The following is a 22,051-nucleotide window of genomic DNA, read 5'->3' on the forward strand; positions in this document are numbered from 1 at the left end:
GTTGTTTATAGTAAATATGTCCATTTTCTAAGGCAATAAATATGCATGAATGGTGTCCAGTATTTTCCAGTTAGTAAGTTGTATCCAATGCAAGTTACCCTTGGAGTAGACCCACTGAAATCAGTGGGCCTGCCTAACATAGGGACATGCATTTCAAATGGGTCTACTCTAACTTAGTTGGATACAATTCAGTGTTTCATCCGTCACCCTGCCAAAAACGGGCAGCCCTATATCATTACAGTAAGTCATGATGTCCTGCTTTCGTTCTTTTGCTTTCACATCTCCATTTTTTATACATTTTTCTTAGCGTGCTTTTCATCTTTCTATCAATAAATCTGCCACGTGTAGGCACACCAGTGTCTGCCTCATCCACAGATCAGCAAAGGAGAATGTGCTTGCATGCATCTGTCATTGGAAAAATATGCATGATTTCAAGCCATTAAGACAAAAAGAGAAGGAGGCAGCAGCAAAGGGGGGTCGCTATAGATTTTAAATGCAAATTCTTCAAATAAGGTTCGGTTTCTTTAAACCTTGGCTTCCTTATCTGCCATACTATAAGGCTTTTCTGGAGATTTTAGGAGCTGTTGCACATTGAATTATATATCTTTCTGGATATCTGTGGCAATCAACCATGAAATTTGAGGAATTGTTGCAACTAGTTTCTACTTGACCAATAATAGTCCTTTCAGAAAAAAGAGAGAAAATTAACTCTTGCCTAGATAGGATGGATTGGATCCAATCCAAGGTGGGCACCATGAAAAGGTTATGAATGAGAGCCTGAAGCAACAGGTAACAAACTTACCAAGCAAAGCGAGTAAGCTCATATATTTTTGTTGAGAGGATAATGCAAAGAGGGGGAATGTTCTACATCTTGCCTGGGAGCAAGTCCTGCTTACCTCTGAGTAGATATATACGGGGTTCCACTGGGTTCCCAAAGTCTGGAGACATCTCAACAAGGTTTTGGAGGCCCTTTAGATATTACTACTGACAATTATGGTTCATTTAAAAATTTTCATTTATTGCATTTATATCCCTCCTCAAAATTGCATAAATGGTTCTCCCCCCTCAATTTTTTCATAACAACATCCTGCAAGATAGGTTTCAGTTGAGAGTAAGCTATACCAAGGTGCAAATCTTGGCTAAGGGATTCAGTCCTGGTCTGACATGCTATCCATTGCACCATGCTTGCATTAAGTGTGGTCAGGAATGACTACTGCAGCAGCTCCCTGCTCAGTCCAACAGTTAGCTGCAGAGGTAAGCCAAACAGACTAGGAAAGGCTGGCAGGCTGGCCTTGAAGAGAGACTCTTGACTCAGCTGGTGGATAAACACACAGAGGGTGGCTCATTTAGAGGGGATTCCAAGCAGGGAGGGAGCAAGGATTGAGACGTACCAGAAGAAGAATAGAGCAAAGATCTAGGCTCAGAGCAAGTCTTGTCACAATAGGAGGAAGAAAAAGGCAGAATTCTGGGGCTAGACACCCTAGTAGCGGGCGAAGAGGGCAAGGGGCAACTGGGGGAAAGGAGAGACTATTTACACTCTTGATGGTGGAGTGATTAATGAGGAAACAAGGCGGATTAAATAAACAGATCTCAGAGGATGTGAAGGGCCATAACTAATCTGAGTGGATCTCTCACCAGGTTTTTTTTCCAAAGGAAAGTGAACCCCTTGGGTCTCTGAAGACCACTGGGATCCATAGTGGGGGAGCTCTTATTATTGGGAACTCTAGAAGGGCCAAGGATATTGGTAGTGTTGTAGCACTTTTCAATCACTTCCCACTTTTCCTTGTTCCTGTAGCTGCTGGAAAGAGTTTTCTGAAGATCACTGCTTAGCACACTGGTGGGGAACCTGCTACTCTCCAGATGCTGGCCTCTAGCTCCCATCAGACTTCTCTAGCATAACCAGTGGCCGGGGTGATGAGAGATGTAGCTCAGCAACATCTGGAAGGCCACATGTTTGCCCGCTGGCTGAGCCACATACATGTTTTGTTTTGCTTCCTTGGAGGCTCACATCTCTGCAGCTTTCTCCATTAGAATTCTGGACCATCAAGGTTCTGTTTTCCTTCTCTTAAACTGTCTTCTATCCAATAATGACCACCAATATCTTTTGTCAGAGTTCAGCAGTTTTCAAGTTACTCAGTGATAATCTGCTCCACCTTTCAATTGGACTAGGAATGGGTCGTCCTGGTTTCTGGAGGTATGCAGTCATGTTAGAAGAAGGCCTCTGCCACTTCCTTTTCTTCTCTTCTCACCAGACAATTCACTAATATATTTGTTTCTTCGTTATTGCCACTCTATCTGTTTCTTGTTAGGAATGACTCTTTAGTTTGCAACTTTTGGGAGTTCAGGGTTGTCATAAACTACCTAGCATATTACTGATTGCAAATACTTTTTGAGAGGTCACTTTTTGGACCCAATTTATGTGAAAAATTGCTGGTGTTGATGCACATGACATTTTCAGAAGGTTAGTTATTTTTGTTTCTCTCTTTTTTTAAGAAGTTCTGCTCATGAAGTGATTTTTATTTTAAAAGACAGAAGCATTGTCTGACTTGTCCAGTGGAGGTCACTATTGAGATTATTATTATTTCTTTAAAAGCCACTTGGTGAAACTTAGGAAACTTGTGACAGTATGCAGGAGTTTATTATTGAATGCTTTTTTGTGAGTTATAAGGCAACTTGCAGTTCCATCTTTGATAGACCCTAATTCTATAACCATACCTGCTCTAGGATTTTGCTGGCTTCATTCTGCTCTCTATCTTCAGATGTTAAGAGCAAGTACTTGTTGGCCAGTTGCACAGTCTGTTCCACAGTTTTCTGGTTGGTTTGCATTAATATCACAGGTGGGGAACCTGTGGTTCAGAAGGAAGAAGTGGATCCAGGCATTTGAGCAAAACAGGGGAACCTGTGGATGTTATTGGACTCTCATCAGCCCCAGCCAGCATGGCCAATGATCCGGGAGGATGGGAGTTGCAGTCCAACAACATCTGGAAGGCTGCAAGTTCCCCATCCCTGATCTATACAGTTTCCCCTTTCAGAATTTAGAAACACATACTTGAAAGAGATTGCGGGGAGAGAGAACACAAGAGGATCATTTTCAGTGGCCACACTCAAACTTTGGAATTTCCTCTCTAGGGACATTTGCCTCATCCCTTCCATGATGACATCCTGTTGAGGAAGAAAACTTCTCTCTCTCTCTTTAAAGCTGCATTTCATTTGACTGGAATGAATATTTTCTTAAGGAGTGCTGCCTTTGCTTCTGGGGTTGTTCATCTATTGATTTTTGGTGTGTGATTTCTATGGTATATTTACTTTTTGATGAATTTCCTTGTTTTTAGAAGCCACCGTGAGCAAGCATTGTGCTGGGAATTCAGGATATCAATACTATAAATAAATAGAAGCGGTTACTTAAGTAAAAGTCAGCTGAAGATTTGTATGTAAGCAGCTTTGATTTTAAACTGCAGTCTCACGCCTTCCCTTCGCAGCTATGTTTAACATGGAGGTATTGAAAACCTTTATACGTTTCAGTTTGCTGTCCAGAATTAGAAATAACAATGTGCAAACTCTGCCTGTGTTAACTCTGGAGCCACAGTAAAGCAATATGCACATTAAGGGATATTGCTTTGCATTGTTCCAAGTTAAGTCTCTGGCATCGCCAGTTGAAAGCATCAGTTATGGGGTGATGAAAAACACTTTAGCCTAAGGCTCTGCAGAGCTGCAGCCTTTCTAGGCTAAATTAGCCTACTAGGCTAAATGGTCTGAACTTGTATAAGAGAGCTTCCTATGTTACAGCAATCCTGGGCAGGCCAGGACTGTAGCTGGAAAATATATGATGCATTGATCTTGCTTCAGCTAGGAAGGTCTGGATGAGATCAGTCCTGAATGGGATGTTGAGAGCTGTCTTGCAGGGCATACATTAGTTTGAACACAGTCAAAATTAATCTAAACATCTTCAGGCAAACAAAAGCCATAGGAATTCCAAACTTAAAAAATAAATAAAAATGCTTGTGCAATATGAAGGCTTACAGCTTTAATCCATTTCCCCTCATGTGAATCCTCCCAAGTTAAATGCTTAGATGGTTAAGACGGCTGAAATTTCAATCAAACCCATTCTCAATTATATGAAAATAGAGGCTGGCAATATCTTTGAACAATACCTGTGTCAAGCCATCTTTCATTTGTTAAACTAAAAAATGTCCTTTTTTCTGAAGCTTAGAGTAAAATCAATAACCATCTTTTAGTCAGGCCGCATGCTGAAGGGATTTAGAAAATATATAATCTTGTCGGGGGGGAGCACATTGCTATGTAAACTGAACATTGGGAAAAGGTTTAATATGAATTTCATTTTGACATTCCAGGTTAATCTGCACACATTGCCTTCTTGTTGCTCAAACCATAACTCCCCCCCCCCCCCTGAACTGGTCCCAGGATGATGCAGAAATCTTGTTGAAACCAATCAGATCTTGGTCTGGTCAATTCATGGATGATGATGATGATGATGATGATTTTATTGTTTATACCCCGCCCAACTGGCTGGGATGAGAGACCACATGGGAACCCTTTGCACATCACTCTGAGTTCCAAGATAGAAGAAGGGCAGGATATGTTTGGGTTAAAAGGAGTTGATGGGTACAACTAGTATGCATGTATTTTTTTAAAAGTAGGTGCCACCTATTTCTCCTAAAAGAATTGAGGTGGTTGAGAAACAGTAATAAAAGTTAAACAAAGCAAACATAATCCCTAAATTCTAGTATATACTCTGGTTTTAAAAATTAACACTGTCCAGCCCATTTAACGAATCCCGGCAGCACAAAAATAGCATAAGCTATTAAAAACTGCATCAGTAACAAAAGCCACGTTGTCACCAACCACCTGAAGCAATGTGGTTCTCAAAAGAGTGTATAGGAGAGCATGGCAGGTGTGGCAGGAAGATTCAAGGACAGTCAATATTATATTTTGGGAATAATCATGTTCTTATGTAGCTGCATTATTTTATAATTTCTGGCTGTCCCACGATCATATTATAAAGTAGTTGTGTTCACCTATGTTCAAAATCAAGCACTGCTAGGAATTGTTTATTTTTGTTTTCTAACTTATTTCTCATAAAAAAATTCGGTGTGGCGTGAGCAAATTTTTATTCTGAAAGTGTGGCCGAGAGAAAAAGAAGTTTGAGAACCACTGCAATAGAGTGATGAAGACTTAACAAACCCTGCTCAGAAAGACATTCCATGGGGTAGGTGCCACAACATAAAAGGCCCTGCCTATAATTGACACCAGTCTTGCCTCCTGAGGTCAAGGGATTTGAAGCAGAGCCTCAGGTGACATTTTCATTTCTGATTTGTTTATTAATTAATTAACTAATGATGGGAAGGTTAGTAGATTTCACAGGTGGTTGAGGGGGTGGTGAGATAAGCCTGAGATAAGGACAGGGGGTATGTATCAGAACAGTAAGGAAATAAATGGTAAAAAAACTGATGGTTATCAGAGGGGTTATCTAAGACTTTAAAAGCTTAACAGTGCAAACTCCCATCATCACTGGCCATAGGCCATTCCGGCTGGGGCTGGTGGGAGTTGTATTCCAGCGACAGCTGAATATGTTGAATACCCCTGCTGCAGCTCTAATCCAGGATGCCTTCAGATCTTCAGTTATTTTCCAGAAGATGCAGCCTTTATTTGAAAGACTTTGTCATAAAATGTTGTCACTTGCACCAAAGTGGCTTGAGGAGGAACATTCCATTCAGCACAGAGTGTGCACAGAGTCTGCATAAGTTAACTTTAATTCACATTTAGCATCATTTGTCCTCTTAAATTGCACTGATTTAGTGAGGAGAGTAAAATAATCTCTCATCCTGTCAAAAGGGCCGGTACCCACAGAACAGGGTTTAATTGCATTAGGGAGCTGCATCGTGTCTGCCTGTGTGCAGTTTGGGGATGTGGGATTGCTGGGGGGATATTTGCTCAAATCCTTTTGCTTGCTTTCCCTGTGTTCATAGTGCACACTGTTCACCCAGCCTTTCCCTGAGGATTGGTCTACCTACGTGGACATACACTTCTCTCTACTAGTCAGAGGGGTAACTACTAGGGGGGCAGCCTGCTGTAGTCACTTAGGCCTCTGCACAATCTAGAACCCTGCATAGTCAGCATAGCCAATGGATGGAAATTGTATTTAGCCACCATGAGGTGGGCCGCAGATTCACCATCCCAATACAGTGGACGCTTGAGTTGTGAACGTGATCCATGTGGGAGGCATGTTCGCAACCCGCAGTGCCGCGTCTGCGCACACGTGGGTTGCGATTCTGTTCTTCTGCGCATGCGCAAAGTGTGATTTAGTGTTTCTGTGCATGTGCGAGCGCCGAAACACTGAAAGTAACCTGTTCCAGTACTTCCAGGTTTGGGCACGTTCATAACCCGAAAACGCACAACCTGAAGCGTCTGTAACCCGAGGTATGACTGTATATAACTAGGGGGGATGTTTCGAAATTGCTTCAATATTGAATGAAGGTGTTGTCCTTCACGGCCTAGGACCCTCGTACCTGCGGGACCGCCTCTCCCGGTATGCCCGACGGAAAGCCTCAAGGACCATAAATAGCAACACCCTAGTGGTCCCGGGCCCTAAGGAAGTTAGATTGGCTTCAACCAGAGCCAGGGCCTTTTCAACTCTGGCTCCGGCCTGGTGGAACGCTCTGCCTCATGAGACCAGGGTCCTGAAGGATCTGATTTCTTTCCGCAGGGCCTGTAAGACAGAGTTGTTCCGCCTGGCCTTTGGCTTGGAGCCAGTTTGATTCCCTCCCCCCCTCTCTCTCTTTTTTCTTTTCCTTTCTCCTCCTGCGATGAGGTTTCAATATTTTAATGTTGTATTTTAATTTTGTTTTTAAGTTGTATTCATTCAATTTGTTTTTATTATTGCTCGTTAGCCGCCCTGAGCCCAGCCTTGGCTGGGGTATAAATAAAAGTTGTTGTTGTTGTTGTTGTTGTTGTTGTTGTTGTTGTTGTTGTTGTTATTATTATTATCTGTCTCAAGAGACAATAGAGTGCGCCTCCAGGGGTGAAGTCAGGCAGCTGCATTAGCAGCATCAAAGTGATCACCTTGGGGTGCAGGCCTAGGCAGAAGGCAGTTTCTGCACATACTGTAGAAGAAAGTGAGAGGCAAGTGGGGCTCATCAACCTGGGAAGGTAACCCATCTAACAGAAGAAAAACTTCAGTCTTAGACCTCTGCTTCCTTGTGGGATATCTTCGGGAGAAAAAAAGTCTAAGGTGCAAACCCTACACAAATCTGGAGTGGAGTCCCTAAGACAGTTGGATGGCGCCTTGTACACCACCTTCTGGCAGCTCTAGCAGCCAAGCTGGTGCCAAACACATTGCTTTGTTTTCCTTTGGGCCACATCAGCAAGTCCGGGGTGTGTGTGTCTTATCACCTGGGCAGCCCGGGACCTCCATACACACTGAAGGAAGTAATCTAGATTCAGGCAGGTAGCCATGTTGGTCTGACGCAGTCGAAATAAAGAAAATAAAAAATAGTCCAGTTTGTTCTAGGTATAAGCTTTTGTGTGCATGCACACTTCTTCAGATACACTGAAACCAGTGTATCTGAAGAATACACAGTATTCTTCAGTGTATTTGAAGAAGTGTGCATGCAAACGAAAACTTATGCTGTACCTAGAACAAACTTAATTGGTCTCTAAGGTGCTACTGGACTATTTTTTAATTTTTTATTTTGAAGGAAGTAATGAGAAGAAAAACCTAGGAAATGAAGGGCTCATACTCTACCATGTAAATATTTGTTTCATTGGGTTTAATGGGATGTGGAGAGATGCCTATGCTATGAGATATTCCCTAGATGAGAGTTTTGCAAATTATTTGGAGGTATATGTTGTTCAATCTGCTACCTGCATTGCTGTTAGACATCCAGATCCATTATCCAGATAATCTGAAACACAAGGATGCAAACCAATTATTTCTATAGACTTCATTGTGTCTGAATGGGCATAAATTTTAGGAATTCAGTTTAACTGGAATATGGCTCATGTTGAAATTGTTTCTTCGGGTGATAATACAGTGGAAAGCTTGAATGGATACAATCCCCCAAAACATGTAAACATTATTTGCTTGCTTAGATTTTGCCTTAATAGCTCAACATGAAAATTAAACCCATATAGAGTCTTAATCTTTATCTGAGTAGTAGTATTCATATCATGCAACTGTATTTATTTCATATTTCTAGGTAGTATCAACACATTGATCTGTTGCTAATCTGATGTAACCTTTGTGTGTGTGTGTGCGTGTATTGATCACAGCACTTACCTCTTGGGACACATATCAAAAAATGGCCTGGCTGAACAGTTTATCATTTAAAGTTGAGCTTTAATTGTTACAATTTAACTGAATTTTAAATGAATGTCTACTTGGGATAATAGGTTATTTAAACAGCAATCCCAATGGGCTATTTTATTTGGAATGCATTTTTGCTTCAATTTTGTTCATGATGGAGCCAAATAAAAATGTTATTTAGGGCATCCATATGATCAATTTATAGCATATAGATGTGTGCTTGTTGTTGTTCCCTGTGGGAATCCAGGTGTCTTTTGAGACTGTGTTTTCGATGCAAGAATACCCACGCTCAGTCTGCAGATTTACATCATTTTCCTTCCAGTTTGCCTGCCCATCAATGACAATTGTTAATGGCTTATGGCTTTGCAATTGACACAGGCAGCAGTTGGATAGTAAACATATCTTCACTGCCCAATAAGAAGGGACAAAATGATATTCAAAATGTTCCAAGATTTTCTTGGGTAGTATAAAGAGGGAAAGAAATTGCTGAGCTAATAACTCGAATTGGAATACAAAAAAGGGAAGTATGAGGAGGTCCGAGAAACAAGTAAATGAAAAATAATGTGATGGAAAGATTGACTGTTTTTAACAATTTTTATTTTGTATTTTTTCTTTTTTCTTTATTTTTTGTAATGCAAAAACCTTAATAAAAATTTTATAAAAAAAAAACAAAAAACAAAATGTTCCAAGATTTTCCATCCTTCATTCAAAGAAGGAAAATGGGGTTTCTAATTCATGCCTGAGAATGTCTGGACACTGCCTGGTGGTGAAGTAGTGATGGCCACCGACTTGGAGGACCACAGAAGAGGAATTTGGCAAATTCATGGAGGATAAGACCATCAATAGCTACTAGCCATGATAGTTATGTTCTGCTTCCACTCTACACCAGTTTTGTGGAATCACAAGCAGGGAGGGTACTTCTGCACTCCGGTCCTTCGTTCAAGGCTCCCCATAGGCCATTGTGATGGGCCATTGGCTTGATCCAAAGACTCTTCTTATGTTATTATGATGAATCTAGGGCACAACTTTGTAGGAAAATTGTTACCTGCACAAAAAGCAGCATGCTATGCACAGCACATGTATCTTGGAGTACCTGCACCAGGGACCCCCCCCCCCCAGTCTGACAGAGCTCCCTTGCATATGTTATGACCCTTTGGGATACAGATCAGCTTGCTTGATTGCCATGCAATGCATGAAGGTGGCACAGGGTGCAACTAGCTAACCCTTACAGTGGTCAGGCCTTTGGGGTTTCAATATTTTGAACAATTAGTAGTTTCATAAATTTAATTTTAAAAAAATAAATAATGTTTTTCTTCTGACCTCTGCTGGTCCCTTCCCTCCACTGCATCACTTAACATTCCTTCTGCCAGGTTTCAGATATGTGCGTATTTAGTTAAATGCAAACATGGGGTATGATCTAATGGATGCCCTTGTGTCTGTGGGAGGGATTTTGATCCCCAACCCTCCAAAAGTGTGTTCCTTGGAGTTTGGGGGTACTTCACATCAGAGTGGAAGATGGCATGGGGGTGGGCTGCACAGGGAGGGAGGATTTGGCAAAAATCACCTCCCACCCATTCCCATCAGTGAAGGCACCTTCTGGATCAAGAACCCTTCTGTTACTGGAAGGGTGCCAGTTGGATCCCATTCATAAGAGTGGATATTTCTAGGTGAAGCAAAGGTCCTATTTAGTCTAGTCATTCTCTTGTCCAGTGGTCTGCAAGGTGTCTTTGTGAAAGCAGGTCAATAGCAGCCAACCCTTGTTATCTGTCCCCATCACCTTGTAACCAGCTGTATGCTACTGCCTTTTTAATAGATGTCTGCCAATGAATATTAGATAAGTTGTCATGCATGAATTTTCTGAGCCTTGTTATGGAAAGTATTTCTGGTCCATAAATAGAAGGGTGGCATGTTTCATGCTGTTGTTGGTTTTCTGAGGGACTTGTGCTTCTCTTTACAGCTGTGCCTGCAAACATTGCAGACCTCCGGAATTTAGAAGTGCTCAACTTTTTCAACAATCAGATCGAGGAGCTGCCAATTCAGATTAGCAGCCTTCAGAAGCTGAAGCACTTGAACCTGGGGTACGTATCCGTCCTGATCAGTTGCTTGGATGCTTCATAAGACAGGCATGGGCCAAATGTGGCCCTCCAGGGCTTTCAACCCAGCCCTTTCTCCAGGCTTCATCTCTCAGTGTCCCTTCTTCACTTCTCCGGTGGGTTTGCCTGGCTGAGTTCTTGAACTGTTTTGATGCCTCTTGGTTGCCTGGATTTTGGGGAGAAGGAGACACATACCTTATTTTTCTGTGTATAACACCCCCCCCTTGTATTAGACGCCCCCTATTTTTAGGGACTCCAACTTAAGAAAATGGGGGGGGGGAGATTTCCCAGAGTTCTTGAGCTTTTTTGCAGAGGTTTGCCAGTTGTTGAGCTTTCTTTGCAGAGGATTGCCCATATTTGGTGAGCTTTTTTGGGGTGGCAGGTCTGAGTTGTTTTATGGGGGGTTCCTGAAACTCACTCACCAGAAGAACCCGCCAGTTGTCTTTCCCCTCGCTGGCAGAAGCCACCAATCGCCCACCCAATTGTTGCAGTGACAGGGGTGGCCAAAAATTGCTCACCCCAAAAAAGCCGCCTATCATATGTCCACTCACCGGCAGAAGCCGCCAATTGCCGCAGTGACAGCAAATCGACACTAACCCTTTTCACAGCCACCAGTGACACAAACAATAGCCGCTGACAGTCTCTGGCTAGCTAAATCAACCAGTCACATATCACCAATACGCACTGACTGTGTATAAGACATTTTTAAACTTAATTTTTAAAGGGAAAAAACCCTCGTCTTATACACGGAAAAGTATGGTATTTGTACAGAAACTAGCCAGTTGTACAAAGGCAAAATTCTCAGAACGGTTTACCAGTCAGCCTCTCTTCCCAGGGAACTGTTTTTTGAGCCTTCATCCTGATTTGTTTGCAGAGATATTAGATGACACTGGTTATTTAAGCAGCATTCATTCTGATTTTTTGCTAGGAGGTGAGATGGTGTTGCACTAAAGAAAGTGTTGCCCTCCACTTTTCCCATCACTTCCTTTATTGAAAAAAGGCAAATGTTTTGGAGAAGCAGATCTGTTGCACAAGATCTTCCAATCAACTGTAATTGCGCAACCTGAATTTCCCAGTATGTGATTGATTCCCACCCAAAATAGCAACAATCTGGAAACACCCTTTCTCTTTTTAAAGGACGTTTCCTTAGCCATTTTGAGTTTTTAATGTGGCTGTTTTTATTTCTTTGTATTATTGCTGGGTTTTTCCTTTTTTATGGGCTTTTAGATTATGTGATTGTTGGTGTGTCACCTTATGCAGCATCCAAAGCAAATGTACAAGAGAGAATGTGGTCAGTAAAGTAAAAAATGGCTTAACAGAGAGAAACAAGCGATACAGGCCACTCCTCATTTATGTGGGAGTTATGTTCCAAGGCACTGCACGTTTAAGTGAAATTGCGTATATTGGGAATGCCGCTGAAAAAGCCTGCAAACACCCTCCAAATATCCTTGCTCAAACTCCAACTCTCAACAGGCCTCAAAGGTCGGTGCAAGAGCTCCTGGGATTGCACTTGCAAAGGCTTGTGGGATTGCTCAACGCTGTTTCTGCAGCATTTTTGCGCTTTTTTGTGGCTGCTTTTGCCCCTTTTTATGCCACTTCTGGGTTTGCAGTGATGCACGTGTGTGCAGTCGGGTGTTCCTTGAACACATGTAAATGAGCAGTTGCCTTCATATACTAAATAAAATAACACGTATGCTTTCATATCCCAAATAATGCCTTACACATCCTTTTCTTAACATTAGGATGAACAGGCTTAACTCCTTGCCACGAGGATTTGGCTCCTTGCCAGCTCTGGAGGTTCTTGATTTGACTTACAATAACTTAAACGAAAATTCGCTTCCCGGAAACTTCTTCTATCTAAGTAAGAAACCATTTTTTTAAAAAAAAAAATGTGTTAAATCATCCTGAAAAGTTGCTTTGCTTTCTGCAGGTAAAATTTATTTGAGGGAGGCTGAACTCTAAAAAAAGAATATTAGAGATATATGCCTCCTTCTATGAGCCGCCTTGAATATTTCTGCATAGCTTGGCAATCTGTACCTTTTGATCTACAGTCACCTGACCTCGGTGGGAGTAAGTGGACAGCTAGGAGTGTTGTATGAGCTACCGCCTTGGTCATATTTTCTTGAATTTTATTCCATTTCGTACTGAGCTAAAACTTCAGCAAATGCAGCACCCGCCTGGGACAGTTAAGAAGGTCACCAAGCGAGAGAAGAAATGCAAGCCACCACGTTATAATCTGTTTTCCATGAACAATTATTTATCAGACCTGGGTTCAGCGTGCAGGGCCTTTGGCAAATATAGGTCTTTGTGGCTGCTGGTGCCTGTCCTAGACCAGCTAGGCCAGTTAATTCCCCCCACTTTTCTACCTGGCATGATGCCTGCTGCAAATAAGTGAGCCACCCTTTCTTTTTAATCCAGGGGTAGCCTTCCAGATGTTGTTGGGCTCCAACTCCCATCAAACCCAGCCAACACGGTCAAAAGTCAGGGTTGATGGGAATTGTAGTTGAACAGCTTCCGGATGGCAACCTGTTGTCTGTCCTTGTTTTAATCCCTCTCATGAGACTCTGACATGGTGTCACACTGGAGCAGAGGTTGGCAGAGGTGCCAGCATGAATAAAATATTGGGGGGCAGGCAAGGCTCAGCCTGCATAATCGATCACATGATGCAGCTCACACACCATTTGAATGACAATGCTCATCAACTTTAGGGGGACCAGTCCCCTCGGCCCCTAGAAGTTGGCTCCTATGGGGTAGGCAATCCCCTGGGCCAAATTTGAGCTGTGGGGCAGGTAGAGGCACATCTAGATTGGCAGAAAGCAGGATTAAACATCGGCATCAGCTGCTGTGCAGGGAGCTCACCCCATACCCGCTCCATGGGGACAACTGCCCCCCCCATTAACATTAGCCCACAGTGGGGAGATAAAGATTTGGCCCATCAGGTTGAAAAGGTTCCCCACCCCTGACACTAGACATTAATGACCTCTGTGGCGTACATGTTTGATCTACAACTGAGTAGTCTGAGTGATGCAATTTTGGTCCAGCTTTGGAAGTTGTATCTCCATCAGAAGCATCTTTCCATGGTGAAATGGCTGAGTTTCCTTCTGTGTTGGGATGGGTGTGGTGTGTTCTAAGCCACCTGGGAGCCATGAAAAGGTAATTAACTAAAATGAAAGTAATTTATCCTTTTACCCCCATTCCCATTTCCCCCAAATTTGCTATCATTTCTTGAAAGGAATAAAGCAGGAATAGCCAAAGCTCACTGGTCCAGGTATCTGCTTTCTATGCAGAAAGTCCCAGGTACAATCCTCTGCTTCTCTCGGTAGGACTGGGAAATGATTCTCTGCCTGAAAACAGGAAAGTAGCTTCAAATCAATATAGGCAGTCCTGAGCTTGGAGGACCCAATGGTTTATGTTGATATAAGGCAGCTTCTTAGGTTCCAGATCTGTACAAAATAAATTCTTGCATTTGCTGCATTTGTACTCCAGCCTGATCTAAAATGACTTCTCAGCTATTTTCTGCAGACGTCTAAGAGAGGCAGAGGGTGAAGCCTATCGGGAGCTTCTGAGGGCGGGTTGTAGATGCAAATTTCGATAATGACTAGGAATTGGAAGTTAATAAGCTGTGATGGCTTCTGTCCTGGCAGACTCCTATTGAAACGGTGTGCCGTGGCCTGCCAGAGCCTAATGTTACAGGAATTGTTAATTGTGTCAGTCCTTTTGGATATAGATGTTTTCCTGAGCGGACCCAACAGTACAATAAGCCAGTAAATCTAAGTTTGACCTGCTTGTTATTATAGTGAGCCTTGGGTATGTCAAAGGCTTTTCACCAAGTCAGGGTTATTAATCAAAGCTGACACTTTTTTATTGATCAGGCCTCAAATGGTTTGGGTTGTATGCCACCCTGTTTATATATTGCTGTTTAATTTGCAGCCACCCTGCGTGCACTCTATCTAAGTGACAACGATTTTGAAATCCTGCCACCAGATATTGGGAAGCTCACAAAGTTGCAGATAGTAAGTAATTTATCTAAATTCTTGGAAAAAAATCAATTCGCTTTTGCGGCCCTTGTAAGAGTAGAATCAAGTCAATTTGCAGGGGAGCGGTGGGGGCTTTGAAGAAACCGGCCTCCTATTCTTGGCGTTGCCTATTGTTAATCAGCAGACACTTGTAACTAAATTGGAGGAATTGAATGTTTAGGGCGGGGTGAAGTGTCAGAAAGAAAGAAAGAAAGAAAGAAAGAAAGAAAGGACTTTGTAGTATAAAATATTTATTTATGGCTGATTTTGACATAAACATCTGCTTCCTTTCAACTGAGAATTGTTCTGACAACACTGTGTGCCTGTCTGTGTCTCTCCCACTCAACCACCCTCCCTCCCTCCCTCTCTCTCTCTCTCTCTCTCTCTCTTTTTCCTTAAAGCTTAGCCTTAGGGATAATGACCTGATATCCCTCCCTAAAGAAATTGGTGAACTCACTCAGCTTAAAGAACTTCATATCCAGGGCAACCGCCTTACAGTGCTGCCTCCTGAGCTAGGTAAGACTTGGACATTGCTGTTGTAAGGATGCCTGAAAGCCTACTTGAACACAGCCCTTCATTTTGGTAACCAAACTTGGCCATTAGCATCTTTAAAACATGTTCATTGCTGTTTCTGCGTTTCCCCCCAGCCCCTGATAAGCACAAACTAGCAAGCCCAGCAAATACTTATGGAGCATTTCTGAGCATGGGAGGTAAAGACTCCTGGCACAGCTAAATTTAATATTGTCACACCTGGCAATAGTGGCATTTGGTATTGTATTTAACGTGTTATATATGAAGCAACATCTCAACATCATTTGTTTGTTTGTTTACCGTATGGCTTTTTCAAACTATTAATTCAGCATAGAATTGTAGAGTTGGAAAAGATCACGGGGGTCATCAAGTCCAACCCCTTTGCAATGCAGAAATCTCCCACACAGGGTCCCCCATCCAATTTGAAACCATACGGGACCCTGCTTAGCTTAGCAAATGTGTTCGCAGGTTTATTGATGCAACACTAGGAGAACTAATGATAGTCTACATCATTTTGTGCTATACTCTAGGGCTGTGAATGAGTTACTCTCAGCATATGAAACCAAAGGGAAATGCTATAAGTCTTAAAACTTGGGGGACGACGACGTTTTCCAGAAAAATAGGAATAACTGGGCCCACCCCTCCCAGTTTTTCTGTTCCCCCCCCTCTCCCAACCTTCATATCTCTAGTTCCTTGGGTGTCTGTCTTTGACACTGTTGCTCAAAATGCAGTTCATAAGATTGTGGTAAGCAGCACTATCCATAGATAAAATTTTAGTAGGTGTTGTCTTTTCCCCCTGAATTTAAAATGTTATGTGCTGCACTGTAAGACACATCATGATTCACCTCAACAACAGAGTTACAACCAGTCACATAAAGTGACAGGGAACACTAAATTTCTTGCCATATATACTCTTGATTTCTCAATGACTAGAGTTGCATTTTAGAAGGTAGAGGAGGGGGAAAGCCAAAACAAAGCAGCAGATTTAATTGCAATATCAGATTAGTAATGAGTTGTTGAACGAGCGTTCTATGTATTTTGTATTGTTCAGCTTTTTATATTTTCTTTTTCTGTCTTGTGAATTGATTTCAAGCTTCCCTCCCTTTTGTATTGAGGGACTGACAAATGTAATAAGCAGTAGTGGTAATTAATAATACCCCTGGCCCTAGCGCATTCTGGGAGGGGAAATGGCAGTATTTTTAGGGGTCAAAAAAAAAGCTTTAATATTTTCTGAGAAAAAAAATGTCTCCTGAGAGACATTTCAGCTCAGCTGTACCAAAGTAGTCATGGTTTATTTGGTGGAGGGGGTTGCTTGCATGCTTTTTTCTACACAAATAAATTTTGAACTCAGCAGAATTCACTGTGAACTCCTCCTCCTCAGTCCTCCTTGAAGCAGAGGCTGCCTGCTCTTGTGCAGCTTCCAGTCACTCCAGAAGGGCTTACAAAAGAATACTTCCCCAGTGGATTGGGTCCTGAGGCCAAGTCATCTTTCTCTTTTGGAAGCAAATCACGTGGTCTCAAAGTAATAAAAATGTAATCCTGAAAGTGTAAAGCAAAGCTGAAGAAAATCGTGGCAGGCGTGCTTTTACATATAACCTAACTGTACGTTCTGTTCAGAGGGTTTATCCCTTACTTAGCCTTTAATAAAGTTGGATTCTGAGGTATTTATATCCAAATAAGAAAATAAAATTAATTTCTTTCTTCAGAGTATCAGAAAGAGAGTGTGTCCTCTGAGCGGAAATAGAAAAGGACACTTAAACTTTAGCCTTGGTTTCACTTACTGATTTGCAGTATTTTTATCTTGCTCGTCAGTGACAAGTTATCTTGATGGTGTACAATTTATTCTTTAACTCATAAAAAAAATTAAAATCCAATATGAATGTAAAATCAAACACAGGTTAAAGCATTGTTCCCAGGGTCTAAAAAGTGCTATAATGCAAAAAGCTTGGGGAAGGAAGAAAGCTTTTCACCTAATGCTGGAAAGACCACAATGTGGGTGCCAAGTGGGCCTCCTTGAGCAGGGTATTCCACAGCCAGTATGCCATGACTGAAAAGGCCTCTCCTTCACAGCCATTCACCCAACACAGGCCCCTGGAGAACGGCCTTGGAAAATGATCTTGGGATCAATGCAGGTATATGAGATTACCCTTCAGATAACGCCTGCGAGAGAAATCTATGATAATGCTTGAGGATCTTTTAAGGGCAGTGGCTTGGAATGGAAGATGGACAACAGAAAGAGGGGAGAGTATGTAGATAAAATCTGATGAGAGAACAGCATGGTCGGATTCAAATAAACCTTTTGTGCATGCAGCCCGGAAATATTTAATTAAGCACAGTTCCTGAGTTTTGTCTGATCTGAAAAAGTTTGGTTCCCTGGAATATAAAACCTTCAAACCACGTGTTATGAGTTTAAAATAGTGTGTCTCCAGAATGTCAGAACAGTCCCTTAACTCAGGGTCTGCCTGGCAAGACGCTAATGCCCTGAGGGGATAGAGTCCTGTATCGCCATTTTTGGATCAGCATTCCACAGTCACAGTGTCAAAACAATTTCCTAACTTCCTTGAGCTGCTTACTTGAAGTTTACAACTCAGTATAGCCAGCAGCCTAACACTCGGCCTTCGTTCTTCAGGCTCTCATACATGAAACACAAAACCCCCTGAGTAAGGTTTCATTCTTTCCCATTTCCCAATTCAACGTACTTTTTGTTGAAGTTCTGTTAGTCCATCTGCTTCTTCTCTTGGCCTGCTCTCCCCACTCCCTTTCCAGTCTTCCACTCTCCTAATACCTGCTTTGTTTTAGCTTTTGGAAAGGTTTGCTTGCATCCCTGCTTACTAAGCTGAGGAGTTTGAATTTGCTCAGTAGAACTTACTCAAGGGCCAAGTCAAGTCTCCACTGACGTTATCCTTACCGCTAAAGAAAAAGGGACAGACAGGTGGAGATGGAATAAAAAGCACTTCCTGTTGAGTAATGATGCTTTTAGTTAAACCCTGTTACCCTTTTAATTACTTAAACATATGTTCCAAATAGTGCAAATCTCTCTTGAAGCAAGATGAGATACTCAATTTTTTCCTTCGTGAATCAGAGGGTCATTGCAGAGTCATTCATTTCCAGTGACTTTGGCATGTAAATTTGAGTTTTGCAGGATGTAAATTCTAACACGTTGCTGACCTCTATCTCTTATTCTTCTGACTCCTGTGTTAATTAGTTAATGCTAGAATGAGCATTTCCTCCCAGCAGATTTTCTCAAGGTTTTCAAGCATTTTCTACAATTATGAGATTGATTTGAAGTCATTTTGGAGATGAATGTTGCTTATTGAAGGTCTCCACTTACTCAGCTTTTGAGATCCAGCAATGAAAACATTTGTTCGAGAAAGTATTTAATGTACTTTTGTGTGTGTGGAGCTAAACATTTCTTTCCAAAACTCATCTTGACTTCCTTGTGGCCAGGCCATGAGATGCTTGTGCTTTTCCTTCTTCCTTCTCTGCATCCAGATGGGGTCATCTGAATTTTCCATGCATTGGCCAACCCAGATTTGAAAGGTTTACAGCAATAGGCATCTATTCAACATTTGCCCACAACAAGCATTTTCGATGGCCGTAAACCATGTTTGCACTTTGTTCAGGGAGCAAAGGTACCCAAATACAATGCTGTCAAGGTCCTAACACAGCCCCACACTTCGTGCAGGACCTACATTGTTCTGCCATACCTCTATCAATGTAATAGTCAGTTTCGTGCTGGGATGGTATCTAGGGATGATTACGTATCCTGAAAAAGATGCATATTTCATTCAGTTAAATAACTTCCTCTTCTTCCATTCCTACTTCGGGGGGGGGGGACTCAATATTTTGGTGCCCGAGGAAGAAAATCTAAAGGGTGTCCCTCATCCCCATGATAAGATAGGCTGAAGTTAAGTAACTAGCATTTAGCTGCCCTTTCTTGGCACTGCCTCATTTGCCCGTTATGGCAAGGCTAGAAGCCCTACCCTTCTCCACAAAAGCTGGTCCCCAACCTCCTAGTGCATGATTTCCCCCCCTCTCAAATGTCCAATTTAAATGATTTTATTTTACTACTTGGTAACTCTGTTGGAAATATTATGCTTGAGGGGTGAGAAAGCCAAAGTTAAATCTATGTGTGATTTAGTCCTGGCAGTAAACCTCTCAACCATTTCAAGATTGGAGCGTTCTGCTCTGCACTCCTCTGAATGAGATTTTTGGATCCGACTATCTACACTCTGAGCATTGTGCCAGATTTTTGCAATTCGCATGAGTGGCGGTGGGCTGATCGTTCCCTTCTCCCGATGGCAAGGCTTGCAGAATTATAAGCATAAGTGAGTGCTTACGGTTGGGGGCTTTAGAGACAAGTGCCTGTAGGTGTTGTGCTTTTTTTTCTTCCAGGTAATAACATGGCAAATCCAATTTGCAATTGCCGAATAAGCCTCGAAGTAAAATATGATCTTCATAGCAGCATTGGTCAGGGGGTTACTGCTAATCACAGCGCCGGCTTCCTTCCACGGCAGCCTCTGCCTTTAAAACGGCACGTTGAACTGTGCGAATCTGTTGTTTGAGCTCGCCAGCATAGATTTAGACACCCCGGCCTCTCGCTTATTAGGTTCCTCTTTGTCACAGTGCTTAATCCTACTGCCTGATCCTTGTTAGAACAGGAGCGCGGCTGAGGCCTCTAATAAAGGAGGCGGGGTGCGAGGCTGCAAGCCAGGCGCACTCAAGCATGAAGTGCTTAGGGCAATTGCTGCCTGGCTGGCAGAAGGGTGGAGTGCTGGTGCCTGCATGTTATTACGCGAGAGGAGAACAGGCCTTCAGACAGTTGACAGAAGAGGAATGACAAATGGTTCAGAGGGCCCGTCTTGAGACGAGCATCCATCTTTCTCCTTTGCACATGTACCAAGGTCATTAGGCTCACCCACTTTCTCCTCCTGGGCTACATTAAGGGTCATGTGGTGCAGTGGTTAAGTGTGGTAGGCTCATAATCTGGTGGACAGGGTTCACATCTCTGCTCCTCCACATGCAGCTGCTGGCTGACCTTGGGCTAGTCACACTTCTTTGAAGTCTCTCAGCCCCACTGTTTGTTGTGGGGGAGGAAGGGAAAGGAGAATGTTAGCCGCTTTGAGACTCCTTCGGGTAGTGATAAAGCGGGATATCAAATCCAAACTCTTCTTCTTCGTGTGCTGCACAGAGCATGGGAAATGCACACTGTGTGACCAGAGCGACTCACAGCAACTTGGGGGGGGGGGGGAGACACCTGCTCTCAAGCAGCCCATCCCTCTAGTGCTGCTTAGCTCAGCCACCACACGCTTCCCCATATAATGCCTGAACTTCATGTATTGCTGCCGCTTGTCGATCCAGCACTAGGGAGGTGAGGTTGTTCTGATAGCTTTGCCAGTATGCAATACAAGGGGGCAACAGAGGCCCAGCCCCCCTTCTTTCTCTACATATTACCCACAGCCCTTACTTACCTTATAAAATCTCACATATGGAACCTAGACTCGTTTCTCAGCCATGCCCAAATTCACATTAGCTGGGAAAGAGCTTTGTGACATTTTTGCTCACAACAATAGTTCAACCTGGCATTTTAAAGACTCAGAGCTTTATTTGATAGCTTCCTCCCCCCCCCCCCGCTAATTACTTTTGTTTCTCTGCGATAGTCTGTAACATAGGGCAGGTAACCAAGCCCCAAAGGCAGCTCCCCAAGCCTCCCTTCCAGGCCATACACACCCCTCCCCAGACCTCAACCCTCACAGCCATGCTGTGTGCCTTTTGCCTAGCTGGAATGTGTTTTCAAACTTGCTGGTCTGGATGGAAGAGGAAGAGAGGGGTGTGTGTAGAAGCTTTTTGACCAGAATGAAGTCTACCGTACAATGTTCAGAGTCGCATCTGATGCTCTTCCCAACTTTTGTCTCTGGACCCTCCCACCAAAGGAAGGTTGTCCATGAGGAAATGTGATTCTTAGGCAGGCATAGGCAAACTCAGCCTCTAGATGTTTTGGGACTACAACTCCCATCATCCCTGACCACTGGTCCTGTTAGCTAGGGATGATGGGAGTTGTAGTCCCAAAGCATCTGGAGGGCTGAGTTTGCCTATGCCTGCTCTTAGGCATAAAAACAAAGATCCCAGCCAATCTAAGGGGCTTGAAACCACTGCTGAGCTGATTGGAGATCATTGGGAGCTCCTGAGTGGAAACAATCCCAGTAGGGTTTGTATCTGGTGCCAGATTTAAAAGGAACAACCTGGAGTGCATTTTAAGGTTCCTGGCTGTTCCTTTGCAGCTGCGTCTTTACACACATATGACTTGTGGGTGTGGCTCAAGGAAAATGGCCTCCTGCATCTTATTAGGTCCAGGGCTGGAGTTTCCCAACACTTATGGATGCAGGATAATTTGGAGTAAGCCCCACTGGTGTCAGCTCAGTAGGATGTACTTCTGAGTTAACAGAAATTAGATTTGATTGCACAAATAGAATCTTATTCACACTTTCTCGGAAAGAAGTTGACTTCAACTCATTAGGACTCTTTACTTACAGGTAAATATGTTTAGAATCACATTGCACCTAGGTTGATTCTCTCGCTCGTGGCTCTTTAAATGCTGGAGTTATTTAAATTATCCAAGAAGAGTAAATGCCTGTTCGATCCTTTCAGGTAACTTGGATTTGACCGGTCAAAAGCAAGTCTTCAAAGCAGAGAACAATCCCTGGGTCACCCCCATTGCAGATCAGTTCCAGCTGGGCATTTCTCATGTGTTTGAATATATTCGGTCAGAGACGTACAAATAGTGAGTATTGTGCTTCTGTTTGTCTTCAATAGCTTTTCTCTTTTTCTCTTTCTTTTTAATGGAGTTGTGGCACAAAGCCCCTGTGATCTTATCAGGGTCAGTTACCTCAATGACTCAACCCACCTGAAGCAAACTGAAGATGGAGGTGCTCCTATTAAGCCCTTCCTCCCCAGAATGAATAGCAGCAGGGACTATGCCACACTTTATCGCCACTGCCCAGTCCATACCATTTGCCTGCACCTTGGCTTGTGTGCTGGAATGCACAGCTGAGGCACATAAAGGGGAGGATTCTGGTGGAGCATCTGTT

The 22,051-nt window shown here is 42.9% G+C and overlaps 1 protein-coding gene across 1 annotated transcript in view; it reads left to right on the forward strand.

Annotated features, from left to right (window-relative positions):
• Positions 1-21,764, forward strand: part of RSU1 (Ras suppressor protein 1) — a 30,251-nt gene extending 8,487 nt beyond the window's left edge. The window contains exons 4-8 of the mRNA XM_083705146.1: positions 10,281-10,401; positions 12,159-12,277; positions 14,347-14,429; positions 14,834-14,948; positions 21,612-21,764. Of these exons, the coding sequence (XP_083561272.1) occupies positions 10,281-10,401; positions 12,159-12,277; positions 14,347-14,429; positions 14,834-14,948; positions 21,612-21,745 (572 nt within the window). The 3' untranslated portion in view covers positions 21,746-21,764. The remainder of the gene's footprint in view (positions 1-10,280; positions 10,402-12,158; positions 12,278-14,346; positions 14,430-14,833; positions 14,949-21,611) is intronic.
• Positions 21,765-22,051: the final 287 nt, after the last annotated feature.

This window comes from Podarcis gaigeae (genome assembly GCF_964106915.1).
Source record: "Podarcis gaigeae genome assembly, chromosome: 12".
Classification (NCBI taxonomy): Eukaryota; Metazoa; Chordata; class Lepidosauria; order Squamata; family Lacertidae; genus Podarcis; species Podarcis gaigeae.